We start from the raw sequence: 18,700 nt of genomic DNA, 5'->3' as shown, positions 1-18,700 counted from the left end.
AGCAGTTTTCTCTCGTTTTGCCATAAGGTGTTTCTATGACTACGTTATGTATGTGAGCGGGTCAGAGGCGGGGGTCCCTGGGAGAAAGGCCGCATTTCGGTGATCATTTATCAATGTCAACCACATAATGATTCTCCCTGCAGTCCCCTATTGATGAGGATAATTACATTAGCTCAGACTGACTGATCAATAACGCAGGGGGAAAATGGTTTATTATAGCACACCGAAAGGGATTCTGGAGGGGAGGGTTGTTGTTTTGTTTTATAAATCTGCTTCAGAAGGAATGGTGATATTAAGCAGTTTGGATAGAGAATAGAAACCAACTTCTTTGACGCAGCGTTGTAGAAGTGATATTCTATGATTCGTTTGATTTTACTCGACGTGGTTGAAACGTTCTAATCAGCTCTGCTGTCTACTCGTTCTATGAACGTGAACAAAATGCATAGGCTATCCATAAGGTACTGGGTCAAAACAGCTTTAGGAGTTAGTTCTATACGCGTAAAGGCCATTAGGCTACCAGATAGTTGTGTATACTGCACATGTGAGCTCAGAGATTCACATATTTTAGTGGGCTTTATCTGTTTTCTGCAAATATTATTTTTTCCAGTGGCCTTATAATGGCGGTTTTCATTCGCTCAAATAGGCTATATGCATTGTATGTGCACAATAAGCAAAGTCACACATTATATTTAAATAGGCCGAGACTATAGAAATGAGAATAAAAAAAAGAGAATCTACGTCGAACCTTTTGCAGAAATATAGTTGGGACCACAGTGCAGTGGTATTTCATTCGGATAGTGTTTACTTTCATTTTACCATGAAGGCTACATTACTGAAATAAATATGTGTTGACAATGTATGAACATGGCAAGACGTGCTGTGCTCTTGCATATCAACAGATAGCCTAATATAGATAATAAGATGTGTTCATTTAGGTGTAGGTGTGTTTAAAAAATAGCCCATATCTTATCCCTCAACCGTGTGTGTGTGTGTGTGTGTGTGTGTGTGTGTGTGTGTGTGTGTGTGTGTGTGTTTTAATTGTCAACAACTTATTCCCTGCAGAAATGTTGCTAACTCTTTCGCCTAATTCTCAGTAGTGCTCCATGCCAAGTCCCATTTAGCCTTGATGAAGGTGTCTGCACGAGACAGCTCCACTATCCATTTATCATTTATGATATTTTCACAACTATCGGAAGCGTTTCTCTTTATTCAAACACATGCAGTATCGGCCTACAGTCCCGACCGACAGAAACCGTGTCCCACATTTTTCAGTAGGCTATTTTTAGATTAATGAGGGAAAAAAACTGTTAGTAGGCTAAAACAAATAGCATAATCATATCATAATAGTAATAATAGGTATTAATAGCAATATAAACATTATCATTATTATTATTATTATTATTATTATTATTATTATTGTTGTTAATAATAATAATAATAATAATAATAAATGAATAGGCCTACATAAATAATATTAATCGTTATTTGTTTAGATCAAAAAAGAGCATAACAAAAACACCAATCATGCAATGAAATTCAACCAGAGCGTCATTACAATTAGATGGATGACAAGACGGAGCTTTGATATGCTGCGGACAGTCAGGCTTCACGGCCAGAACACAGGAACCTGCATCCCAAACAGCGCCGCCTAAATAGGAAATACTTAGGCCATCAATAATAGTCCTACAAGGGCAAGTGGGAACGTATGAAAATGATGTTGTGGGGAAGGAGAAAACTAACTATGGGGATTTCTGTTTAAGGGGAAAATCAGATGAATAACTAGCAGGGTAATATTGAGGACCTTGTTCGCTTGGTCGCTTTTTCGAATTAGAGCCGATTTCTTCACACTCCAGCGGTGCTTGTCTTCTTTAAAATGAGTGACAGATTTTGCTCCCCCCCCCCCCCCCCCCCTCCTCTTCCTTAAAACTTAATGATGTCAAAATTATAATTAGTTAAATCACATAGCTAAAGGGGGGGAAATTGTCAATAGAAAATTGCAACGGTCAGTCGATGCGTTGGGGAAAAAAGGAGGACATTTGAGTGAGGAAAAAATAAAGCGCAATAAAAGGAAAATATCTCCGAGTTGAGTCAAGCCGCGAGGTGCGTGAGCCTTTATATTTCAATCAGTTAAGATTTAATTAGCCAAGCCTCGGGCCGGACGATCTGATATTTTCTCATTAGGCAGCCTTCCCCAATGCTGAGTGTTACATTGGCTTAAAGGTTGTCAACATTTGACCAGTTTTTCCACTGAAATAACCACGGTTCATATAGCTTGAGGACTCAAGGATCTGCAAATAAATCTTGCTTCATTCGGCGGAACTAACTGGCGCAAAAATTTTGATAATTCATCGCTGTGTTCCTAACTTGCATTTATGTATACATTTTTTTCACTTATTTGAACAAAAAAAAGGTTAGAAATATCTTGCGGGGAGCTCAGGGCAGCAAAGTGAGACATTTCACGAGAACAGTAAATAACAGGAGGCCTGGCGATAGGCGCTGGAGGAAGGAAAGCAGTGGAGAGAGAGGATGAAGTGAGAGGGAGAGGGGGGAGAGGGAAGGAGAGAGAGGGGGGGGGGGGCGGCGAGGAGCAGGGAGAAGCACAGAGGCAGAGAGAAAGAGAGGGATTCTTTCCCCCATCTTTACCAAAGCTGTACAAGCGGACCCCTGGGCACAGTGTTATAACATCGCGGCGACCCCTTCTGGAAGCTAAAGTAAATGTGTTTATACTTGCAATGCAGTGAAGTAGTACTGTCTCTGTCTCTCCGTCTCCTCTCACACGCATTCACTTTACCTTTTCAAGTTTGGAATATTAATGTTGCAATTTGCATTGAGTGATTTAATACAAACGCAGGAAATATCACAATATTTGTTATTCCAGGGGGGGGGAAATGTCTTCATTCATTTTCTATAGCCTATGAATTCACCACTGAAAGGTTGATTACGACTAATATCATCCGAGCTTTTATATTTTGCAATTTTAGATTGAAAAAATAAACACAGGCCTACACTTCTATGATTTAGTTACCAAGCAAAGCTGCATATTCTGCAGCATTCTTCATTCATAAGCTATTACATGTCCACATTACATGAACATTAAGATTTCAAATGTATGTTTATATTTGGATTCATGAAATTCACAGTAGCTTGGTCTTATAGCGTCGCACAGCCTGGCCGCTGATCCTGCGTATAGGTGACCCCTTAAGACTGTTAACATATATTTACTCACAGGTAGACCTCCTTTTGCATGTATTAGGTTGGCCATTGATGGTATAATCAATGAAAATTGATTTTCAGGGTCAATATGTGGCACTGGGGACCTGTTGCGGGGCCGTCTTTCCGGTTTGTAAAACCTTTCCTTTGTGCATTCTAGTGAGAATCCAAACCACCCACCCACCCAGGCAGGCAGCATCTACTGTGGCCGGACTGTCAGCTTCAACAGTTAACAGCGTGGCTAAAGTCGCCCTGCAGTGAACCAGACGCAGCCTCCGAGTAGCCCAAATGCGACGATCATTAATCTTGGGCCACTTGAAGATTATGACTGAAAGAATAGTATCAGCAACCATTATCTTCTCGGGTGGCAGTAAAAAAACACTCCTTATTTTTCAAAACAAAGTAATGGTGTAGCCTAGCCGAGCAAGGAGAGAGGGAGAGAGAGAAAGAAAACAGAGAGGGAAAGGGAGGCTCGGTGTCACTTGATGTGGATATGCCCAATGTGACTTATTGCCTACATTTCCTTTCCCCTTGAGGGAAATGTCCGAGAGAAAAATGTTCACGGAAGGAGACAGAGAGGGTGAATGTATTGATTTCATCATTGTGTTACAAATAAACAATGTATAATTAAATAAAAACAAACCCATACAAGGCCGGTTATTACTATTACTATTATTATTATTATTATTATTATTATTATTATTATATATTATTATATGATTGTTGTTGTTATTTTGATTTAATTATCATAATAATTATTACTACTCAGTTATGTTTTGTAAATCACTAGACACCGTATTAATGTATAACATTGGAGAAGTTTGAACATTTTTCATTAGATCTATGAGCATTATGGCAACGGATATTTCGTTTGAGTAGCTTAATACATCTCAGGAAAATCGCAGTTTCTGCTAATTACCACAAAAGTTCAAACGATAAACAGTGTAAACGCCGATTACACAAGATTAGCTCGGAGGTACTTTGATGTCCAAGGTTTCTGGCTGCTCATTCTGAGGGAAAAAAAAAGGTTAGAGCCAGAAAATGTAAGCTCCTTGGCTTTAGAGACCGATAACGAGATTTAGCCCACATTTTCCAGACAAATCTGGTCAAATTAGGAATGGCCACTTAGTTAACGACCCCACACAACCCCTGCAGATCAGGTTGAGAAGATGATAGCCTACTTGAATAATCAAATGTTTCGAAAACGGAATATAGGCTAGAGCACAAATTGCCCTGGTTTTTAAATGCATATAGACTATTTCATACTGATATGGTGCACGTCTGGTTTCACTAAATGTTATCTGTAAGTTTCTGAATAAATTAAGAGCAACCCAATAGATAGATAGCTTATTGCAGTCAACAACCCCCCCAAAACATATCCATTAGACACTCTTGCAGCAAAGTGTATGAGGTAAAATACTGGATCTACAGCACTCAATTTATTCTAGATATTCCCAACCGTAAATCAAAATGTCGACGGTGTCATTCGACTAGTGCACGCTGCTCGCTAATTCTGGAGATGTCCCACGTTCATGCGTGTTTCAGGTCGTCAGCAGCAAACGTCAAATAACATGGAGGCAAACATCCTCCCCAGCAGTCTAATCTCAACGGAAATAGTGTTATTTTAGGAAGAAGGGGAAAATGTAGCAGTGTCCAACAAAACGGCTTCCCAGACATGATAATTCACCTCAGTGTGCTTTTGCCCATGGCTGTCTATTTTCATTTACTGTAGTGGCTTGTAGGCATTTACCCTGTTACCATGTTAACAAGTCACTGAGCTGATGAGCAATAGTTCTTCATTTGTAGCAGGTTGATTTGTCTGTCCTAGTATGTTTCTAGAGAGAGGATGCATTTGTATGACAGAAAAAATATATGGTTTTAGTCCACTCATCAAGGCAGGTACCATGAACTTGTGTATATTACACTATGTGCATACGTAGTAAGATAGTAGCGTGGTATAAAATACACTTCATAAAATGAATATCAGAGTCAGATGATTTCACTCAACCTTTTTAAAAGACCAATGAACAGGTCAGAGGGATGTTGAGTTTCTGCCTCAACCTTTCTGCAAAATCATGTGTCAGTGTGTGTGTGTGTGTGTGTGTGTGTGTGTGTGTGTGTGTGTATGTGTGTGTGAGAGAGAAAGAGCCAAAGAGAGAGAGAGAGAGAGAAAGACAGACAGTACAGCATGTGAGGATGTCTAAGTCCTATGAGAGTGTGTGTGCGAGCAGAGGCTGCAAACAATGGTCAATAAGTGTGTGTGTGTGTGTGTGTGTGTGTGTGTGTGTGTGTGTGCATGCTGGTGTGTGTGTGTGTGTGTGTGTGTATCTGTAGTGTCCAACAGCACAGAGGGGCAGAGAGGGAGGCGAGGTGAGGCGAGGCGGGAGGGAGAGATAGCAGGGGACCCTGTTAGCAGTCGGAAGCTCCAGTGCTGAAAAGCAATAGCTGGTGTCAAGACCTGTTTTAGCCCATCACCACAGCTGGTGGCCACAAATAGCAACAGGGGGACGTCCAATTCAGACCATGACATCAGGCTATTCGGGTCTCTTCGGCCACAGGGGCCCCAAAAGTCGCCCACACGATAAAAAAAAGCTTGAATGAATGACTCCCGAACGACAAACAAGTCAAGCTTGTTTCTCCACAAGCGGGTATCAACTGCTGTCAATATCCAGATAGCCTCTCTCTCGCCAATAACAATACCTATCTTATCTGCTCCGAGGTAGGGCATCGCCTGAGGGAATAACGCGCCGCGATAAGGGAGCGTCTGGGCCAATAGAAAACGCTTGTGTTCGGCTGCGGGGAGTAAAACGAGGACCGAGGCCACTGGAGACAGGAAGTCTTCAGAAAGGGAAAAGCACTTTATTGCACACCTGAATGGGCTGGCTTGGGTTTCTCTAGGGCCCCCGATGGGAAAACAAGCATTAGAAGCCTTTACACAGGGGTCATTAGAAGAGGGCAATAGGGTTTAAGTGAGCCATCGCATTTGAATGAGAGGACATCAGATCACATTATGCGTCGACTTTAGTACACCTCAACGTCAAAACACACCCTCAAGGTAAAGACGGGTGGTGGTGATTGTTGTATATTTGCAGCAACAAGTCTTAAGCCCCTCCCTCCTTCCACCCCCCCCCCCCCACCACCACCACCACCACTCCACCCCCACGGCCCCCCCCCCCGCCACATGACATCATCTCCTCTCTAAAAATGAACTGCAACAATCGATATCCCTCGCAGGTCGACCTCCCATATGTCAAACGGAGTAGACACAGGATGTGTTTGTATCAAGGTGTATATTTACCTGTCAAATGGAAACTCAAGGACATGGCAAGCGAGGTTGAATCCAGAAGCCCCAGAGTGTTTTGGATGAAAATGAGTTGTAAAAGTGACAAACTACCTCCATTTCTCAGGCTGGAGAACGCAGGAGCCCGACACCGCGCTCGCAGCCAAACAGTTAATTGCTCAACATAGCGAGGCCCAACAAAATGCTCATAAAGCATCATGAAAAAAGACGAGTCGCCCGCCCCCCCCGCCACCCCAACCCCCTCCCCCCCCCACACACACACCCCACCCCCCCCATCCCTCCCTCCCTCCTTCCCTCCAGTCCCCCTCCACTCCTCCGGCTAGCCTACCCACCCCCCCCTCCCCGCTCCCCGTACTTCTTACTCCACCCCTGCCCTCCAACAATTTCCCAGCACAAAAATATTATGTTGCCAGTGGCAACAATTTAATAAAATAACCAATCACATCTGCCGCGTTTTCAAACATTTCATGAAGCGGAGGGCTGTTCATAATGGGGCAGTCGTCTCATCTCAGTGTTAGGGTTTCAGTCCAGGATTTATTGCACAATGATAAATGATCATTGGGCTTGTTTTGACAAAGGCGGGGCTAGTTATGACTGAGCGCGGGGTTGGCGACCGTGGCGTTGTAGCAGCACGCCAGGCTCCGTTGCTATCAGCAGGATTAGCGGTTCAGATTATGGCTCGCGTCTCAGGGCTAATCAAGGCCTGTGGTTGAGACATCCCATAATTGCCGTCCGTCTCCTCGGCGACGGCAGCGACTACACACGCACGCACACACACACATACTGTACAAAATCACACACACACATACACACATGCACACGGCGAAGTACATTTGTTTAATAAAAAACAAGCCAGACAGCTTTCATCATCGGGGGGGGGCACCAGCGTTTGTTTTTCCTGTATCAAATGTCCCTCCATCTTAAAACTGTCCCCCCCCCCCCCCCACCGCCCCTGCTGTCACCCCGCCTCCCCCGGCCACCCCCCCCCCCCGACACTGGCGTGCTCCGGTCTGCTCTGGTCTGGTGCGGGGTCCGTGGATGTCACGGAGCGGGCCTCGGTCTGGGCCCACGTATGGAACGGGAGATGACACGGTATCTGGGTCACCTCTGTCGCTGTCCAAATGCCACTTAGGGGGGGGGGCTGACCTTTCAGATGGCCGATGCTGCAGCGTGTAGCAGCCTGCATGCAGCCTACCCCATCACCCCTACCCCCCCCCCTCCCCCGCCACCCAACCCACCCACCCACCCGAGCCTCGTCTCCAACCGCAAACGTTCACTCCCTCCTACTCCTCTCCTCTCACACTCAAAGGCCTCTTTCTTTCTCCCCCCCTCCTTCTCCTCCTCCCCTTTTCATCCACGTCAATACAATTTACGGCAAAAGGGACAAATCAAAGCCGACAAGCAAATATAGCCACCGTAAATATGGCTGATGTATGGCGTATCAGCTCCAGCGCAGGGATCGTCCGTAGCCGTTAACCATGAGCCTACAGACAGCCAGTGTATCACGTCTCACGCGGTGGAACTCCAAATATGTGGCATGGATTTATTTGAAGGCACGGAGGCTACACCTCAAGCAACACTGTTTTTACAAATGGGGAGGTTGACGTCGAACGCAATACCTCACTTAGCAAGAAGTCCTAGTCAACACCTTTCAACGTTCTAACATAGTATCCACCCCACCCCCCCCTCCACCCCCCCACCCCCTCCATCTCCATCCAAGTTATTTGGGTTTCCACTAACTGGCAGTTACTTTTAAAGGGAAGTGACTTATGTTAACAGAAGGGGCTTAAAGTGATACCCTGTGCTGCTCATTTGAGGCCGTCACCGAAAGCAGGGATATTCTGAGTGGCCGAACTTGGGGTCCGTGTGACCTCCTGTCACGACTTCAGTGCCGGGAGTCAATTGGGAGGTCGCTGAAGTTGCTGAAGTTCCTCAGGGCCGTGTCTGGGCTTGTCCTGTGCTGTCAGTGACTCATGCAGTACAGTACCCCCGCCCCCATCTCCTCCTCCTCACCCCCCCCTCTCTCTAACCATTTCGTCTGAATTTGCCACAGTTGTCCAGTTTTCCTTTCCAAACACACCATCTGCCCCTTATCCTGTCAATCAAACCTCTGCCAACACTGCCACTCAAAACAATCCCAGGACCCATTTTCCCATGATTCATTGTTGTTCTTTGAATAATAAACTTTGATTAGTGTGGCTGTAACCCCCCCCCCCCCCTCCCCACCCCCCTAAAAAAAAAAGATAGAAGAAAAAAGAAAAGAAAAGCTTAACATATCATCTTCCACTTCATCTCCACATAGAAAACACTAGCGTCTCCCCCCTCGAACCCATCTCAAAAACAGACTTTTAGAATCTGGCCAGTGTCTTCCACTGGACTTTAAAAAAAAAATGTTTACAGTGTGAGATGTGTCTGGGTCCTGGTGGGGGGGGTAGCAGCAGTCTGCCTGGGGCAGGTACCGGCCAGGGCTCCCTCTCCATAAATAACACAGGATCTCGCGGAGGTCCGTTTGGTGGTCTGCCGGTCTGCTGGAGGGATGGAACCTACCCCTTCTCTCTCTCTCTCCCTCTCCCCTTCTCACTCTTTAGTCGTCGTCTCAGCAGTCTATCTGGCAGCTTGGCTGAAGAGGGATAAAACAGCGGGGATGGAGGAAAGATTAGGCAGAGACGCCTGTTGGAGTGAATAGTGGACTTCCAACAGCCTCCGGCCCACAATTCAACAGGTTTGGGGCTGCTGGGCGATCCACCACTCAGATAAATGAGACTCTCAATACACGTCGTAATGCTAATAACGTCATTGATATTTTAATGTTTCAATCTGGGTTTCAAACAAACAACAAACAACAAAGCAGTCTCCCCCTGCCACATCTTTGGTAAACAGCTGAGGGACAGAGCTGGAGACATGTGACCACGCTCAGTTTCATAGACACAGCTATGGATGCAAGAACGACCATCCATGAGTTTTGAGGCTACAGTGTTTGATAGAATTACATTAAACAAGCTAATATTTTGGATTCTGATGGGCTAAAAGTGTTGAGCTAAGCTCATAAGGCATTCACTGTACAAGTGATATTTTCCAAGAATCAATAGATATTATTAATTTAAAAGTAAAGCAATGGATGTACCAATTCCAGATTGCCTCTTTAATAACATGTGTATGCCCTACCTACACTGTCATGAACAATGATGTTCTTCTTCAACACATTGCCAATAAAGCATTGGATTGAATACTACATAATATTGTGGTTTGGGTTTTTAGATTGTCACCAGGACACCTCTGATAGACTTTAACCTAACGACACTTGACATGGAGATGCTGTGATGTCACTATAAATCCTCATTCTTCAGCTCTGTCGATCCAGATACAGTCAAAGTATTCGAACCCCTCAACGAAGCCTACACCTAGAACAGCCTAGAAACCAACGAGGTTTTCTTCAACGGGTTCTTCTAGGACAGGCGAATCTAGGAGAATCTTTTTCTTCTTCTCTTCCCGAGAGTGGAGTGGATGGATCTGTGCGGTGAGCGGGTCTCTGGACTACAGTATCTCAGGACTGGACTACAGTATCTCAGGACTGGACTACAGTATCTCAGGACTGGACTACAGTATCTCAGGCCAGGATCATGTTACCAGAGAAGCAGAGAGCAGCAGGAGTCTCACATGGCCCCAGGAAGCAGCCACTCCAGACCGTCCTTATTTGGAGAACGGTTTGAGTGGCCCCCATTGTTGTGACAAGAACAATGACTCTAAAAAGAGACAGCAGCAGACGAGACCACGGCAAGGAAAACACAAAATAAAGACGTCAACTTTCAAAAATCATCTGATGGAACTTTTTTTTTTTACCCCCCCCCACTCCCCTCCTTTCTCTAAATGTGCGCTCGCATCATGGAAACCTTCCCAGCTGACGATAACGTCGACCCCCGAGCCTTTGAAGTGGGGGTTTAAAAAAAGCAGTATTCGGGTTTGCATTGTGTGCAGAAACTAATTTATAGGGGTTGACCCCCGGGCCTCCTTTTTTTTGTGCGACAGCCATCTTGGAAAACAATGGCAGGAAGGCTTGAAACCTGAGAGGAACTGAATCTGCTGTTTACCGTTTTTTTTTTTCCCTTCTTTATTTTGTCGCTGAAATTTTCCCTCCCCCCCTGTTAAAAAACCCTTGTTTTGGAGTCCGAGAGGGGCTGTAAAGTGATGCCTAAGCATTCCACGGGCCCGGCGATAGGCCTGTGTTTAACTAGACACATGGGGACAGTTGTTTTGTACCACTCGGAGCAGGGGCCCTGACTGAGGAAGCCGTGGCCGCCCCGCGACCCCCCCGCGACCCCCCGGCCTCCTCATGGTGGGATCAAGGCCTAAATGGGAGCCGGCTAAAGGTTAGAGGTTTAAGGGTAACAAATCATGCAACACTTTACTGGTATTTAACCCCCCCCAATCTCTCTCTCTCTCTCTCACACACACACACACACACACACACACACACCTCCTGTAGCCCCTCCGCTTGTACTGGAGTCCCCAGTATGAGAGTAAGGTGAGGCTGAAGAACAGGTCAGGTCTGGAGATGATTATAAGAGAGAGAGAGAGAGAGGGAGAGACAGAGAGGGTGAGGGAGAGAGAGGGTGAGAGAGAGAGACAGACAGAGAGAGAGAGAGAGAGGGAGAGAGAGACAGAGAGAGAGAGACAGAGAGAGAGAGACACACAGAGAGAGAGAGAGAGAGGGAGAGAGTGAGAGAGACACAGAGAGAGAGAGACTTGAATCAACTTCTCTGCAAACACTTTTCTAATGTGGTGGAAATCCCCCCCCCCCCATTTTTCTTTTCTTTTGTTCATGAGAGGGACCCCCTATTGCCAGTGTATATATCCCTCTAAAAACATCATTCAACTTTACGCTGGGCTGTGTTTCTTCCATTAGAAGCTGCTCATAAAAGAAGGTCAGGCTGTAAAGATGTGATACAGCCAACGACTGTTGGAGCCTCACCTGCCTTCACCATGGAAACCAGGTGTCTCAAGGTACCTACGGTCGAGACCAGGGGAGGCTGGCGGAGGGAGACATGGGATGACATCATTGTAATGCATGGAACGGAATAAGGAATGGTATCAAACACGTCACATCAATGCTTGCAGTTTGCTGTGTTCATATACTGTAACTGGATAAATGACTACATATCGTTTTTTTGTTACATTGAAATGATTCTTTAATAATCACAAAGTACAGTAGCAAGTGCTCTCAATCACAAACAATTAGCAATTAAGATCATTCAGAACACACAGAGATACGAAATTGTTTAACTTCATTTAAGTTGAACTCAAAATGAACACAAATCTATACACACATTTATTTTTTATTTTTTTTCTGCCCAAAAACGTTCCTCATATCAAGATAACATATAATAACATTCCATGATAACGGAACATCCTCAGGAACAGAGCCGGAGTCAGAGAGAGAGCCGGAGGTCAGAGTTCAGTCCAAACCCAATCAGAGGTGAGGCATTTGCCCCCCTGTGGAGTGACTGAGAGGGCAGTGAGTGACGTACTGAAGGGGGGAGATGGCCACCACCCCCCCACCCCCCTCACCCTCCAACCTCACCTCTCTTATCTGGGGGTGTGGGGGTGGGGTGGGGGCGAGTGACGAGTACCAGGGGTCCAGAGTGTGATAAGGAAGGGCCATGTCCTGCCCTGGCCTGGCCGTGTACCTGGCCCTGTGTGCCCCCCCCACCCACACCCCAGGACCCCCTCCCCTGGGGGGGCACACAGCCAGGCGACAGGCTGACCAGCACCAGGAGAGGCTCCCTGCCTTATTTTCACACTGAGGTATGAGCCTGTGAGAGACACACACACACACACACACACACACACACACACACACACACACACACACACACACACACACACACACACACACACACACACACACACACACACACACACACACACACACACACACACACACACACACACACACACACACACACACACACACACACACACACACACACACACACACACACACACACACACACACACACACACACACACACACACACACACACACACACACACACACACACACACACACACACACACACACACACACACACACACACACACACACACACACACACACACACACACACACACACACACACACACACACACACACACACACACACACACACACACACACACACACACACACACACACACACACACACACGGGGTTCGTGTGGAGTTCAGGGCAGATGTTTGCCAGTAGTCTCGCACTGCAGGAAGGCTAAATTGCTTCCGGATCCACGTATCCACCCCTGCTCTGCTCTGTGTTACCCTTCCTTACTGCCCCCCCCCTCCCTCCCTCCCTCCCTCACCTTCCTTACTCCCTCAACCCTCTTCCGCCCTCTTTCCCTTTTGCCCAGGCCAGTATCAGTCAGCCAGTCGGCCGGCCAGACAACCAGCCAGCCAGTCATTCGATCAGTCAGTCAGTCAACTAGCCAGCCAGTCAGCCAGTGAGTCAGTCAACCAGCCAGTAAGCCAGTTAACCAGTCAGTCAACAAGCCAGTCAGTCAACCCGCCAGTCAACCAGCCAGTCAGTCAACCAGCCAGTCAGCCAGCCAGTCAATCAGCCATCCAGCCAAACAATCAGCCAGCCAGTCAGCCAGCCAGTCAACCAGCCAGTCAGTCAGTCAACCAGCCAGTCAGTCAGTCAATCAGCCAGTCAGCCAGTCAGCCGGTCAGCCAGTCAGTCACCTAGTCAGCCAGTCAACCAGCCAGTCAACCAGCCAGCCAGTCAACCAGCCAGCCAACCAATCAGCCAGCCAGTCAGGCAGCCAGTCAGCCAGCCAGTCAATCAGTCAGTCAACCAGCCAGTCAGCCAGTCAGTCAGCCAGCCAATCAATCAGCCATCCAGTCAAACAATCAGCCAGCCAGTCAGCCAGCCAGTCAGCCAGTCAGTCAGCTAGTCAGCCAGTCAACCAGCCAGTCAACCAGCCAGCCAGCCAGCCAGTCAACCAGCCAGCCAACCAATCAGCCAACCAGCCAGGCAGCCAACCAGCCAGCCAGTCAGCCAGCCAGTCAGCCAGTCAGCCAGTCAGTCAATCAGTCAGTCAGTCAGTCAGTCAGCCAGCCAGCCAATCAATCAGCCATCTAGCCAAACAATCAGCCAGCCAGTCAGCCAGCCAGTCAGCCAGCCAGTCAGCCAGCCAGTCAGCCAGTCAATCCTGGCCCATCCCATGGCAGAGTGTGACGATGTCGGAGGGGAAGCGGTCTTTGAGCAGGATGCCTCTGTCTCTCTGGGAGTCCAGCTCCTCTATGAAGCCATGCCAGTAGATCACCAGGCCCGGGCCGAACCTGCAGGAGACCAACAAACAAACAAACAAACAAACCAACATAAACAAGCATAACCAAACATAGACAAACACGAAACGCTGACATGTCAATCCCGGTAATTCATCATTCATAACAACGGTGTCACGTCGTCGTCGCCCCCCCCAAAAATCAGAAAAGCAGCTTTCTTTCGCGTGTGTACTAATATCCAATCGGCGGAAACACTGATCGCACTTGACTTCGGAGTCGGAGGGGGGGGGGGGGGGAGGAGAGAGGAGGGAGAACGATCCGTTTGAGAGACAGTGAATTAGAGAGAGAGAGACAGAGAGAGACAGAGAGCGAGAGAGGGAGAGAGAGAGAGAGAGACAGAGACAGAGAGAGAGGGAAAGACAGAGAGAGAGAGGGAGAGCCAGAGAGACAGAGAGAGAGAGAGAGAGAGAGAGACAGAGAGACAGAGAGAGAGGGAGAGACAGAGAGACAGAGAGAGAGAGATTGATTGAGATATACAGAGAGATAAGGCTCTCTGAGGTGTACGGCTTTGATCCCCGTCCAGGAAACTTGTGCTGTATCAAACGGCGAGCCGCGCCGCGTGATAACATCGTCCTGACACAGTGATATACACACCGGAGAGCGCCTGACAATGTCACTGAAATAACAATAATCAGAGAAATAACAAAAGGGCTGCCCCCCCTCCCCCCTTGCGTCAGAAACCTCACAGTTCAGCACCCAGAGTTCAGTCTGTCCTCGTTGAGCCGCTGCATCTGGCCGGCCTGGCCGGGGCTGACACTCCAGCAATGTCCAGCTGGTTTTCTCTCTCGCACTCTCACACACACACACACACACACACACACACACACACACACACAGACACAGACACAGACACAGACACAGACACAGACGAACACACACACACAGACAGACACAGACGCGCGCACACACACACACACACACAAAGACGCACGGACACACACACAGGCGCACACACACGCGCACACGCGCACAGGCACACACACACACACAAAGACACACTGACGCACACACACACACACACACACACACACACACACATACACAAAGACGCACGGACACACACACACGCACATACACACACACACACAGGCGCACACACACACACAGACGCGCACACATGCACGCGCACTCTCTCTCTCCATCTCTCTCAGCCCCGTCCTCGGCTCGTACAGCCATTCCAAAGCTCTATAAATAACGGTGACCCGCCTAGCTGCTGTGAAAAGTCAAGTTCAGACAATATTCAAATGTAAGTTGTTTTTTTTTCTTCTTTTTCTTCTTCTCCTTCTCCTTCCCCCCCCCCCCCCCCCCCGCCCCCCCCTCTCAGCCCCTTCTCTCTCTCTCTCTCTCTCTCTCTCTCTCTCTCTCTCTCTCTCTCTCTCTCTCTCTCTCTCTCTCTCTCTCTCTCTCTCTCTCTCTCTCTCTCTCTCTCTCTCTCTCTCTCTCTCTCTCTCTCTCTCTCTCTCTCTCCTCTTCGGAGCTTTCGTGTTTTATTGGAGCCATCGTATGTCTGGAGCCCCATTGAAAAGGCGAAAGAAGCAATTAAAAAATTTGATTTTTCTTTCTTTTTTTCGGGGGGCGGGTTATTCCGCTGCTTCTCCTGACATGTGCTAAATCATCTTCCCAGCTATTTATGATACCCCAAAGGTCCGCCAGTGGCCCCCACCACGCAGTACAGATTAGACGTGTTCTTTTGAACTTTCGCTGCCATGCATGAAGTCATGTCACAGCTGAACTCTGAGTGGAGAGCAGCAGTAGCAGCCCTCTCACACACACACACAGACACAGACACACACACACACACACACACACACACACACACACACAGACACAGACACAGACACAGACACAGACACAGACACAGACACAGACACAGACACACACACACACACACACACACACACACACAGACAGAGACCAGGGAGGAGAACGTCAACATCGTTTGGTTCAAGAACCAGACACACTATCCTAGCCCCAGACTGTAAATGTGTGTTATGTGTGTGTGTGTGTGTGTGTGTATTCCGGGGGTCTCTGAAGACCCCGGACAGGAAGCTCCCCCCAAAGCTGTTGCAGAGAGAACCAGGAAGTGAAGCCCAGAGGTTCATAAAAAGTTCATAAAAAACCCGAACCACGATCCATCACGCTGCTATCAGAAATGATGACGCTAACAGAACCAAACACACAAAATCATAAAATAAATGATGGACGACGTTCCTGCTGATACTCTAGACCCGGATTATAAATAATGGGCTGCTTGACCTCTGAACTGTGACAAGGCATTTGACAAGTCAGGTGTCATGACATCACCTCCTGCACGCACACGCACACACACACACACACACACACACACACACACACCGAACGGACGCACACACACACACACACACACACACAGGCCCTTAAAGCAGTACATGCTCCTGCTGTACCCCCCCCCCCCCCACACTGCATTCCCTGTTTTACAGGGTGTGATTTACGGTGCTGTATCTGTGAGCCAACAGGCCAAAGCTAACAGCCCCAGAGAAAGAGAGAAAGCCCACAGATGCACACTGCAAGTTCACCACAAAGTCAGACACAGCAGCCCCTGCCTTCTGCACGGGGCTCAGGACCCCCTCCCCCCCCTATCCCCCACCGCCCCCCCTGGCCCCCTCTGCCCCCAGACTCTCCAAACCCCACCACTGCACACATACACACAGCCCCGCGCACACAAACTCCTTTTTATGGAAATGTTATGGAAACAAAACCTAAACATTTACATAAGATGACTTTGGAAAAGGGGTTACGGTCCTCTTTCATTCGGGGGGCCGCCATACTGTACTGGCGTGTGGAACGCCGGCCCGGCTTTCTAGCCGGTCGCGGGGGCCGAGGGGAGGCGGGGGGGGTGGGGGGGGGCATGGGTGGCGGGGGGAACTGGCTGGAATAGCGAGGAGAGGCAACCTTCTGAAAAGGTTAAAACTGTACATCAACAGATAAGGCGGCGCTGTGTGATCCATCACGGGCTGAGGTTGTCACGAGGAGGCCAGGCACAAATTGAAACAAGCAACATTGTAAACACAGGGGAGCAGTGTCACACATGCCTCTCTCCCCCCCCCCCCCCCCCCCAACCCTAAACAATACAAATGGTGCTGGGAATCCCGCCTTTCGATACCGGAGGGACCTTGAGGTAAAAAAAAAAAGTCAAAAATAAAAGTCACACAGAGCGAAGAGGGGCTCGAAACAAACCGACGACACCTGGTTCTGCTGGGGGGGAGGGGGGGCACATGGGCTGAGGGGGGGGCGGGGCCTAGGACGGAGACCCCCGGACGAAAGAAGGGGTCTTGAGAGAAAAAAAAAAACTACGAGTCTCCGCAGAGAGCCTTCTCGTGCTGTCGCTCACCTATCTGTTTGGCGCTAAGCTAAACGCTAACTACCGCAGCGGTTCGTGGTCATTGATATACTCTTTCTTTTTCTTTTTTTTCTTCTTCTTCAAGTGAAAGCACAAAAGTACAAAACTCTTCCTATAAACAGACCTCTACTTCCTTCCTAAACAGGTGTCTTAAGTCACTGAGTGACAATGGGATGTGAGTCTCGGTTCGTAATTGTGTATTATTATGTGGGCTGGCTGCTCTTAACCTAGCGGGTGTGTGTGTGTGTGAGTGTGTGAGTGTGTGTGTGTGTGTGTGAGAGTGTTACCCAGCGCTCAGGGAGAGACAGCCTATCTTCCAATAAACACCTCACGCCGCAACGACTTTGTGAAATTGTTTGTGAAATGTAGCTAATTTCGGCAAAGGAGGCCTGCTTGACGAGCCTGGGCGGAGGGGCGGCGGGGGGGGAGGCAGAGGCTGCCAGGCGCGCGGTCGTTAGCGCTAACGAGCGGGTGGCGCTGTCTGCTGAAGCAGGTGCCGCGCTGCTTCGGGACGGAGACTTAATGAGAGCGAGGCGCTCAGGAACAAACAAACCCTAACGGAGGTGTGGACAGAGTACTATTAATGCTGCCGCCTCAACACGCACACACGCACACACGCACAGACAGATACACACACACACAGACGCACGCACGCACGCACCGCACACGCACACGCACACACACACACACACACACACAGACACACACAGACACAGACACACACAGATACAGACACCCAGACACGCACAGCACACAGACAGATACACAGACACAGACACAGACTCCGACACACACATACGTTTACACGTTTACACACACACAAATGCATGCGCTCGTTTACACACACACAAACACACACTAATAATCATGTTCTAATGGAATTATGTATTGTAATCCGTGCGTGTCTCCATAGTAGTTCAGTGGAAAGTTCCAGAAACACACACCCACATCCTGACTGTCCTGTATGTCCTGTCGCTAGTCAGCGCCGTCCCTGGACGTCGGAAAACAAGAGCCCCGACTTCTGACCGTTTTAACGTGAACATTACCGTAACAACACGGACCAATGCTCAGTTTGACGTGTCGAGAACGGTTAGAGGGGTGCTTGGGTAAAACTGGGGGAGGTAACAAAAAAAAATCCCTGCTATTCTGCCAAACTCCATTATTCGATGTATGAATTATCATTGAAGTCGAGACAAAACGACCCCAGACTTTACCTCTGCGTTCACCTCGTTTTACATACTCTCCAAACCATTTTAAACAAACGCTCCCCGCTGCTATGATTGGGATAGCATAAGCCTGGACTTGGCGGTGAACTCTGCGTGTCTCGGGTCCCTCTACAAAGACGGCTTTGTTCGGGCGCCCATACATCAGGTCACAAGGTAAACTAGGTAAAGCGCTGCCAAACATTAGCTAAGTCAGAGAGATCCTGTTCTTTTCTCTCTCTCTCTCTCTCTCTCTCTCTCTCTCTCTCT

General features: G+C 48.1%; 1 protein-coding gene across 1 annotated transcript in view; it reads right to left on the bottom strand.

Annotated features, from left to right (window-relative positions):
* Positions 1–13,707: 13,707 nt before the first annotated feature.
* The window catches only part of cdin1 (CDAN1 interacting nuclease 1), a gene marked incomplete at its 3' end in the record, with an annotated part of 75,777 nt that continues 70,784 nt past the window's right edge, over positions 13,708–18,700 (bottom strand). The window contains 1 exon segment of the mRNA XM_080531070.1: positions 13,708–13,843. Within this exon segment, the coding sequence (XP_080387196.1) occupies positions 13,708–13,843 (136 nt within the window).

The sequence above is a fragment of the Nansenia antarctica genome (genome assembly GCF_963989245.1).
Source record: "Nansenia antarctica genome assembly, chromosome: 1".
NCBI classification, from domain to species: Eukaryota; Metazoa; Chordata; class Actinopteri; order Argentiniformes; family Microstomatidae; genus Nansenia; species Nansenia antarctica.
This window is presented reverse-complemented; position numbering and strand designations above follow the sequence as displayed.